General features: G+C 38.1%; 1 protein-coding gene across 1 annotated transcript in view; it reads left to right on the plus strand.

Annotated features, from left to right (window-relative positions):
- Window positions 1-1351: 1351 nt before the first annotated feature.
- Window positions 1352-11295, plus strand: part of LOC122088866 (protein TRAUCO-like) — a 13093-nt gene continuing 3149 nt past the window's right edge. Inside the window, exon 1 of the mRNA XM_042658219.1 lies at window positions 1352-2831. Coding sequence (XP_042514153.1) covers window positions 1805-2831 — 1027 coding nt within the window. The 5' untranslated portion in view covers window positions 1352-1804. The remainder of the gene's footprint in view (window positions 2832-11295) is intronic.

Here is an 11295-nt window from a genome sequence, read left to right on the forward strand (position 1 = left end):
GGGGTAGATGATTCCAAAGTGCTTGTAGATCTTTAGGGTTACTTTTTGGACCTCTGGGACAGCGTTCTACTTGTGAGGAAATAACTAATATGGTCACCATTATGAGATCTTTCTTAAGACATACATAAAGGGAATATAATCAAGCTGTGGATGTATTGGTTGATCATAATTGTGAGACCAGAATAGTCACAAAATGAGGGAGACTACCATATGGATAGAGCTGATCTGCTTAATCTGTGCAAGAAATGGAGCTCAATAAGGTTAATTGGAGAAAATTCTACTTCATTGCTATGCTTCTTTGTCAACTCCTTCCCCCACACACAGATGGTGGCTCCCCGAAATTCTGGCTCCACTGAAAATCTGCAAGAGACTTTGTAAGGGCCCCATAATCACTAGCAGCTTTGAGTAATAATTCTGAAAATTGCTTCTGCATGAATAGAAGCAGAATATGTCAATACCTGCATTCAAACCAAATAAGCATTATCCATTGAACATCTTTCATATGATGACAAACTTTAAGGAATGGTTTTAGGTAGACCATAACATAGAGCCTACAAAATCAACATAGAGATATAAGCAGTCCACTTCTAGGAGTAACGCCCACTTTAGTGGCGTAGTTAACCCAAATAAGAGATCAGTTATGGAAAAACTAGACTAGCTAGATTGTGATAGGCATCTGAAATCTGCAAATCTACCACAGAAAGAGAGGATTTTGAAGATAGCCAATGATTTTTTTCCATGTTTCAGAATACGGTTAACCAACATGTTAACTAATCGATTACGATAAATTGGATCGAATTTTGTAGTTTTTTCTTCTGCAGTACCTCGACGTGACATGAGCGTGAAAGAGGTTCAAGAATCAGTTTTCAAAAGGGATACAACATTGTTTATTTATACAAAAAAACATGAACACCAATAACTCATTTGAGATCAGTTAAACCATGATATTGAATACAAGGACTGTTTTTTGAGGTTTAATCATACCTGATATTCTGCTTCCACACCGGGATGCAGTCTAGCGAATATGGCTGTTGAAATCGAGCTATGATGTGATCCTGGCCAACAAGCATTACGCATAGAAAACACTGTTAAGAAATCATCCTGAAAGTCACCAAGAATGAATGTCATTAGCAGGTTCATTGCAAGTTTATGAAATCAAGCTAAGCACAAGTGAGAAAGCAATTAAAAAACTCCAGACTACATGGCAAGAAATTTAGAAGAGAAAAAGATCCCCCTTAGAATGAAAAATAAAATAGTATCTACACACACAACTTCTTGGACTCCCCCAATTGAGGATTTATATGTGTTGAGGTGACACACTTAGCAAACTGTATGAGCTCTGTTTCTCTTCAAAAAGTTCAAAAATTTTGATAACACTCTGTATCGATCAGATACCGATCCGGATTGGTCCGTATCAGATGGAATTACCTCTGGTTTTATCAATACGGGATCGGTCAAGAAATGCTATCGATACGATAAGGATGGGCTGATCCGATTCGGATTACCAAAGCCACACTTCTAGGCAAGAAGATCCTCTTCAAAATTCACAAGGATTTTGAGGGAGGAGTTTCTGTTCGAGTCCGTGTGACATTCTGCTCAGGCCATTGTCAGGTCAGGTATAATTTCTGATAGACTTGACTGTTGTTTGTCCGTTTACCTGTTGATCTCAATTCGCCCTAAGCTCTGGATGTCGGAACTCTGAAGAAAAAGCAAATTTTCATGGCATTGCTAATTAGACCCCAAGTCCCTCCGATGTTGTGAAGAAGACTTTCAATAGATTAGAGTCTCTACTTTGAACCCAGTTATGGATACCCTGAGAGCTACTTACAGGGACGATGATGACGATGAAGACGATTGGAGCAACAATGAACTCATCAATAAAGCTCAACCCACCACCACTGAGCTTTCTGTGAAGAACCCAGAAATCCACTTGAAGGAAGAACAAGAAGCCTCCGAGGAGCTCTCCGAAGACGAAGCCTCCGACGATGACAACGACGAAGCTGCCCCAAAAACCCTACAGCAAGAACAACAGGAACAAGAACAAGAGCAACAATCACCGAAACCCAACTCAGTCTCCGACGAAGATGAAAATCTCCCTAAGAAGAAGAAGAAGAAGCCCCTCTCTTCCTTCACTTCCCAAGCCCCCGAAGCAATACCACAAGAAGCGGCGCTGGAAGCAATCGCCCTAACAGCACTAACAACGGTAGCGACGACGACGGCCATGAAGAAACCAAAGAAGAAAAACAACAATGTTTGGGCAAAATCATCACGCAAGTACAAGAAGAAGAGCAAATCCAATGGCCACCACGTTACCCCAGAGAACAATGTCTTTATAGCTCCAATGGCTCGGTTCCCTGACAAGACCGACGATACACCTGACATGAAAATTTGTCTTTCTAAGGTCTACAAGGCTGAGAAAGTTGAGCTGAGCGATGACCGCATGTCTGCGGGGAGCTCCAAAGGGTACAGAATGGTTAGGGCGACGAGAGGGGTTGTTGAGGGTGCTTGGTATTTTGAGATTAAGGTATCCAAGCTTGGGGAGACTGGTCATACGAGGCTTGGGTGGTCGACAGAGAAGGGGGATTTGCAAGCGCCTGTTGGGTACGATGGGAACAGTTTTGGGTATAGAGATATAGATGGGAGTAAGATTCATAAGGCTTTGAGAGAGAAATATGGAGAAGGTTATGTCGAAGGTGATGTTATCGGTTGCTATATTAATTTGCCTGATGGAGCTCTGTATGCCCCCAAACCACCAAATTTTGTCTTTTATAAGGGGCAGAAGTATGCTTGTGCTCCTGATGGAAAGGAGGATCCACCCAAAGTAGTACCAGGTGAGTGGGATTACTGAATGTAGGTGGAAAGATAGTCTTGCTCGTCATTGATTTGTGCATTGGCCTTGTATATATTGTTTTGCAGTTTTCTGTTTTCTGCAATGTCGAAAACTGTTGCTTTACATGCAGTATGATATCTATTTCATCTCTGAGGAATTTAATCTTGTAAAGCAAGTAACTTGTGATGTAAACACCTGTTCCATATGCATATCCCCATTGTTTATGTATTTTAGCTGTGAAAATCAATTTGTTTGATTTGATATGCCAAGTTTAATTAGCGGATGCTGTGGTTATCAGAACCTCCATTGTTATAGAACAAAATGTTTATGGACCATCTCCCAAAATGTTAATCAGTCATGACTTTAGGGATCTAGGTTCACACTAGTACTACCATATATTCACTATTTGATGTGCCCTGCACTCTTTCAAGGCAGAGATTCTGTTCTTGTGAACATCTCCATGCTTTGTTCTTTAAGTTTATTGCTAAAAGTTTGTGAATGCTTCTTGAAAGTTCTTTTCAGTAGTGATCAATTTTTTGGTGGAAAATTTTCAGTAGTTACGAATGTTATTGTACTGCCCATTTTGAAGTTTATCTTATTTTATGTACTCTGTAGTCTTTTTGTGTCTAGATTTCTAAACTGTCAAGGTCTCTGTAATTCTTATGAGAAGTTTGTTGGTAGTTCTTATCAGAAGTTTGCTGCACTAGGTTTTTGGATTGTATAAAAAATTGGTTACCAAGTCTTGATTTAGCATATAGAATCTTCCCATGTATGTGGAAACTTAAGGCTTGATTTAGCTTACAGAATCTTTCCCATGTCAATTGGGAATTTATTAAGGCATGATGGATTGAAAGAGTGGAGATCAGAGTTGGCAAATTCATTCCCAATTCAAATTGGTTTCAAAATTTTGGATTCTTTTGGATTCTGCGACCAATTCATGAATAATTTGGGAAACAAATAAATCCAGTTTGAAAAATTTGGACACTATCTCTAACATTATTCATTTCTTTACTTTGCTATAACCTCCCATGCCCTAAGAATGCATAGCGTAGGGTTTAAGAGGATTCGTTATGGGACTCAATTGTGTGGTGATGACTTTATTCTATTTATTTTGTTATTACATTCTCGGAAAACATAGTTGTCAAGGCGTCGCCTAGGCATCCCTTAGCGTCCAGTTGCCTTGGTAGCGTTGCATCCTGGCTGCTCCAACACTTTGGGTCACCTAGACGCCTTGACAACCATGTTGGAGGGTTTGAGTATAACGTAGAGACTTAAGTCCAACACCATTGAAAATGATTAAATGAAAGCCTTCTGTCAGACTGTCAGAAAATTTCCTTGGCAGTGGATCTGGCTTCTTCCCCGGCCACTTGGACATCTCAAAACGTACTTGATACCCTAGCTTAATTACGCCTATGTGCTCTGGGAGGGGGTAAAAGGGCCTCTTTGATATCCGAGCTTAATTATGCTCTATGTGACCAATACTGACCCCCCTTTGTGTTTCTCCATCAATCCATCAATCAACCTAACTACAATGAAATCTGAAGGACCTAAATTTGCACTATTCCTAAAGTAAGTTGATTTGATGTACCATGATGTCTATCGTGTGACGACTTTATAGTTCTTAAGATCTTCATCTCCTTAGTTCATGAAATGGTAACTGCTGAAGGGTTATGACTGCTTACCTTCAGTGAGGAAATTTAGGGCTCTGGATTTAACACAATGTTGGCTATTCATGCTGTCTTTAAGTTAGTTTGTTTCTTAGACCTTGCTGTCTCTGCACTCTGTTGTGGAGACTATTGATATATCGGTAAGTGTTTTACAAGATTATAGATTCTCACAAATAAATTTGTGAGGGGTTAGGATAATGAAGAAGTATTGGTGCAAACAGAGTGAACTATAACTCTGTGAGTGGTAAGCTCCAGACCTCCTTTACTCTTGGCTGAAGGTCAAGAAATTTCCATTTCTTTGTAGAGAAAGTTACGAAGATCTTGTATTCATTTGATGTGTTAAGGTGTAGGTGGAGCAATTAGAGACAATTCTGGGACTATTTCTTTGGTATACTCTGGTCCCATTAGTGACATGACTCAGTGGGGGGACTGAGCTCCTCTCCTTGTGAACTGGGTTGGGTATCTTACTTTCAGGGGAGGGTGGGGGGTTACGTTTAAGCCATATCATGGTTGAAGGCAACTCAGCATTTCTGATAGGTTTAGAAATATTGGATATTCCCCTTGGAGATTTTCTTATCAACCACAATTTGTATGTGATTTCATCAGCATTCTGTGTTAATTGGGATATTCATGTGTTTGGAGCCTTCAGCCAAGTACAGCATTGTTTCTGAGAGTCCGCCTGTTTGGTATATATTCTGATAAGATAGTTTAGAAATATTGGATATTCCCCTTGGAGATTCTTATCAGCCACAATTTGTATGTGATTTCATCAGCATTCTGTGTTAATTGGGATATTCATGTGTTTGGAGCCTTCAGCCAAGTACAGCATTGTTTCTGAGAGTCCGCCTGTTTGGTGTATATATTCTGATAGGATAGTTTAGAAATATTGGATATTCCCCTTGGAGATTTTCTTATCAGCCACAATTTGTATGTGATTTCATCAGCATTCTGTGTTAATTGGGACATTCGTGTGTTTGGTATATATTCTGTTGTAGGTCCGATACACATGATCAAAACATGCCGTATGAGTGTTCTATAGAAAATTATGGACTTGATAGGATGCTAGAGGTTCAAACTTCAAAGGGACTAGGACAGAGAAAAGGAAAATCTTTTAGTGCTGCATGGTAGTCTGTGTGGTGCTGAAATCAGATGTGTCTCCAATATATTTGTGTCATCCATTTAATATAGTCCATTTTGCAGAGACACTTTTTGGGGAATCATGTCTCTCATGATTGCTAAAAGTAAATTTGTGTGTGTACCGTGGGGGGTGTGGTTGCAAGAGTTTGGAAATTTTCAATGGGTGAAGAACCCCAGGGTGACAAAATGTGGTATCTACAAGGGGGGGATTTAATTTGAATCATGTAGCCATTGCTTCCTTTGCTTATTTTTAAACTACACACTCAAGTTGATTAAAGGATTTAGGATGGCCAGAAAAGAAAATAGTTAATAGTGACTTGAATAAAAGTAAGGCCATGTGAAACAATGTGAAGGGTAGAATAAAAATAAATGATAGCTGCCGCATAATCATTCACTAGGGGATTTGCCTTTGAGATACATACATAGTTTTTAAGGCATTGCTAAGGCATCGCCTTACCAGCGCCTTGGCGCTGATGCGGTCTAGAGATGGTAAGGCAGCGCTCCGCCTTACATGAAGTGGCGCCTTATGAGTTTTTTTTTTTAAAACACATTTTAAAATTACTTGATGAAGATTCCAAATATAGATTTTTTATTGGTAGGTATATAATTTTGTTAACAATTGAGATGTATGGGATCAACTTTACTCCACCAAAAATAACCAAAACAAACAAAACAAAAACACGATTCACAAACAGGGTTTAGATTTTGTCAAGGGTTGTAAGAAAGTGTTTTGAGAAGGAATCAAAGAACAAGGAAGAACCACTGATCTAGACCACCATTTTGCTCCTGCAGCTGTGAGTTTGCTTCGGCAACGGTGAGCTTCATTCTTCTTTGACAGGAGTAGAAATATAGTTGATGACCTTAGGGCTTAGGCCCTCATTTTGGCATCATAGAGGTAAGTATAATAAATACTTGTATTTTTTGTGTCTTATTTTCTTTATATTTATAATTTTGTTACATAATTATGTATTTATATTATATGTTAATATGTTTGATGATTGATGATTGATGATTGATGAAGATGAACTTAGTTTATTCACTTTATTGATTTGTTTTCTTGATGATTTGTTTTCTTGATGAATATCTTACATTGGTATGAATATGAACCTTTAATATTTAACATATGAGTAATAGGATTCAACTAGGATTTGAGCCAAATAGATTGGTTTTATAAAAAAATTACACAAGAACGTTTTAGTCAATAAGGCAACGCTTTATGCCCGCCTTATTGCTAAGGCGCTCCGAAAGACCCTCAAACGCCTCCGTCGCCTTACTGCCTTAAAAACTATGGATACATACGTGATGGGTCCACCTCTCTGACCCAACCTTTAATCAGTCATTATTGGAACTTGGTGGTTGGTAAGTTTGGGTAGAAGTTAGCTCTTTCACTTCTTTATTTTATCAATTCCTTGTTGCTGAACAAAAAGAGGTAAACATGGTGAGGATATAACTACATATAGGATGAAAAATTCCATTCTCTTTCTTGATTTTTGACAAATTACTATTTCTAGTTTCTGGTTAGGGTGAGTAACAAAATGGAAGAAATTCTTATATACTTCGGCAGGAACCTGTAGAAGCCAAGAATGGTAACTAAATGGCTGTCACACACAGGTCTGAATTCAACTTCAGTGTGTACCTGGTGAAAATACTTCGGCAGGATCATAGTTGGCACGGCGCCAAGGCGAACCAAGGCGCTGGAGGGCTGTCTAAGCGCTTAGGCGAGAAGGCGCCCGCCTTACGGCGAATACGGCGCCAAAAAAGACGTTACTATTTTTTTAATATATCTATAATATCTAATACAACTGTATAACAATGATATACTTAATTTTAAATTGCTTGTAAAAAATCAAGCCTTTAAGTTATATCAAAATACAATAAGCACGACTTTAAGCAACAGGGAAAAAAGTACACTTTAAGCAACATCAAGAGACAAGAATCAACATTCAACATGAAATTCATATCAATGCAAATTGCAAAGTGATATATTTTCTAACATGAGAATACACAACAAACAATAAAAAAATTATTCATAAAAAAAAAGCTATAAATTAAACAAAAGGCATAAGTGCATAACAACATATAATTCCTAATGAAATATTATAAATAATATAATATTTAACTATTTAAGTATGTAGTTAGATATACTTACCTCTATGATGCCCAAAACGAGATCCACAAAGTCCATCATAGACCATGAGTCCATGAACCATGATATTTTAATGTTTAACCCCCTGTCAATCAATACATATAAGTTAGTGATACTAAAACACTAAGCAACAAGAGAAACCTTGTTCCTTAATATATGAGTCATGACTCATGATAGGTGATAGGCTATGGGTTCCAATCCTACCTGGGGAGAATTAAAAACACCTAATGGAAATTAAGAAACATAAAAATAAACCAAAATGCTAAACTTTAGTAAGCTTTAAAGTATAAATTTTAAAATAACAAAATAAACCATCAAGCTAAACTTTGTTCTTGTTTAACCATAATCAAGCTAACAAATCAACATCTAATTCTTCTCCCTCCTGTTGTTGTTGATTCATAGAATCAGTTGGTCCATCACCAAAGTCTTCTTCAATATCTTCATCATCACGCACCACATCGTGGACCTCTTCTTCAACTTCATCATCTGATGATTCCTCAATAGTGGCCCTTCCCCTACCACGACGTGTGTAGCAAATATTGGCTGCACTTGTTGATCCTTGAGCCCTCCTAGGTAAATTACGACCCCCCACCGATGTAGATGCACCAACTGCTCTATCAACATCTCCCCATGTGAGGTCGTCTCCAGGATGAACTAAATCTCCATCTTCTTGATCCCCTGTTATCTATTCACTACTGTAATTCATTTCATCAAGAATTAATGGATCACAATTGCTGCCTTTTTCCCTTCTTTCTTGGAACCTTGAATGAAGCCAACGATTGTATTGGATATAGACTAGATCATTCAAGCGCTGATGTTCTAGTCTATTCCTCTTCTTGGTGTGAATCTGAATCCATAAATACTCTTTATTTAAGTCAAGAAATAGATGTAAAAAGTATAATTACAAACTAATATACAAGATCATACGTACAAAATCAAATGTGCTCCAATTGTGCTCACAACCGGAAGCGGAGCAACAAAGGCCTAATATGCGTATTGCATATTGTTGAAGCGTAGGGGCCGAAGATCCATGTGTTTGCCACCAAGAGACTATATATAAGGAAAAAATTAGATACACATATTGTTAAATACTTATTAAAATAAAAAAAAAAAATACTTAGTACTTACTAGGATCCAATGCTCCTTCACCGACTATCCGTTGTTTAAAAGCCAAACTCCTTGAAAAGCTACCTTCACATTTTCTGTACAATTGAGACTCACGTATGATCTTGTCTTGCACAGTTAAGTCGGGCACCATTCTTTCAATAACTGACATGAATGCATCTTGTATTTTACATGATTCTTCAAAAGGGAGTCTCTCATCATTGATGTAGTCAAAATATTTGCTAGCATTTAGGTAAAAGGCAGCAGCATATAAAGGTCGATCCATTTGGACCTCCCAACGATCATCAATAATTGCTAACACCTTCTTCCATGACCGTTCTTTGTTGGCAAAATTTACTTTTATCTTTTTTTTTGCTATTTCCATTGCCAAATAAACTTCAGGCAATGCAGGCCTCTCATCACCATCTACTAACCTCAAGACAACTAAAATTGGTTGGGATGCTCTTAAGCAATCTGGTACACTGTTCCAGAATGTTTGTGCAAGTGTTGTCTCAAGTACTTTCTTACCTGCCTCTGTCTTGGACAACTTAGAACTATTCCAATCATCAGATACAAATAATTGCTTCAAGGCATCCTTGTTCTTGTACAAACTTTGTAGTGTCAAGAATGAGGTAGCAAATCTTGTAACTCCAGACCTCACCAGATCTATTCCATTTGTCTTTTTCCTCAAAGCATCAACAAGTTTGTAATGTCTGTAGATAAAACTTGTCATTGTTTTTGCCCTCTTTATTGTTGTTTTATAAGCTTTCAACTTGCCAATGTCCTCTAACATGAGGTCCAAACAATGAGCTGCACAAGGAGTCCAATAAAGCTTACTCCGTTTTTCCATCAACATTCTACCAGCTGCAACATAATTAGCTGCATTGTCTGTAACTACTTGTACCACATTATCCTCCCCAATTTCTTCAATTTTACTATCAAGCAGCTGAAATAACATGGCTGCATATTGAGACTCACTAGATACATCTACAGAGCCCATAAAATAAGTCCCCAATGGACAATTGACAAGGAAATTAATCAAGTGTCTACCTCTCTTGTCAGTCCACCCATCAGACATAAGAGTGCACCCGTGCCTTTTCCAATAATCTTCATATTTCATCTTGATACAGTCAATCTGAGCTTTTTCATCCTGTAGCAAGGGCACTCTCAACTCATGGTAAGAAGGGGGCTTATATCCTGACCCAAACTGTGCAATGGCTTCAACCATCTCCTCAAAGCTCCTTAACTTGACAGTATTGAATGGGATGCCAGCTTCATAAAACCATTTTGCAACATATGCATTAGTTTTCTTTCTGTCTGCATTTGATCTTAAGCTGCTTTGTATTGTTGTCTGGGTAGAACCTTTAGACCTCCTCTCACCAACTATTTCTTCAGGAGTCCGTCTAAGATAAGAATCTATCGGACCCTTTACTGCCATTTGTGTATTAACATTAGCTTTATTCCTTTTGGAAGATGTCCCAGAACTTGGTACAAGGTTCTTTATTGAGGAGTCTATAGTTGGGGGCCTTGGTACACCAGACTGGAGTTGCCCTCCACTTTCTATCTCTTCAGGCAAATCATCTCCCTCCTGATGACCAACAGAATAATCCTCATCAAATACATCAGGCTTCCTCTTCTGATTTCGCATGATAGCTTCATGCATCTCTCTAGCGATTGCTGCAGTTGTCTTTGGGCACTTTGATATATCTCCATACCCACCAATTAAATGTTGCTTAAGCCTTTTGATTCCTCCTTTGGCATCTTTTCCACAAAGTGTACATCGCACTAAGTTCTTATCATTAAGATCTGGCCAATATCCATACTTCCACCCGGGGTCTTTTGATTTGGCCTTCCTAGTTGGATCTTTGCTTGGATCATATGTTGATGCGCCAGTGCTAGCAGATGGCCCGCCACTACCACTAGTAGCCATATCTATTTGAATAAACTACAGCACTACATAAACATAAGGAACAACAACAAGAGAAACTAAGTAACAAAAAATAAGAAAAAGCATATCAATCTACAATGCACTTTACAATCTAAAAAATAATAACTAATTCACTAATGCACTAATGCACTAATGCACTAATGCACAACAATAATAATCATGCAATCATAAATTCATAATACAGAATTACAGATTACACTATTACAGTCTATGTATACTTGCAGGGGAAAATGTTTTGTACAGAAAAAGCATGGTTATCACATAAATCAAAAGTAATCTGTATTTTTTCTGTACAGATTACAGCATTTGAGAACATCAGAGGGGAAAAAAAAACCAGATGCAGACGAAGAAGAAGCAGAGGAAGAAGGGAGGAAAAAAAAAAAAAAAAAAAAAGAATCGTAGGCGAAGAAGAAGCAGAGGAAGAAGAGGGAAAAAAAAAAATCGTAGCTCGAAGACGAAGCAG

Source organism: Macadamia integrifolia, chromosome 9 (genome assembly GCF_013358625.1).
Source record: "Macadamia integrifolia cultivar HAES 741 chromosome 9, SCU_Mint_v3, whole genome shotgun sequence".
NCBI lineage: Eukaryota > Viridiplantae > Streptophyta > Magnoliopsida > Proteales > Proteaceae > Macadamia > Macadamia integrifolia.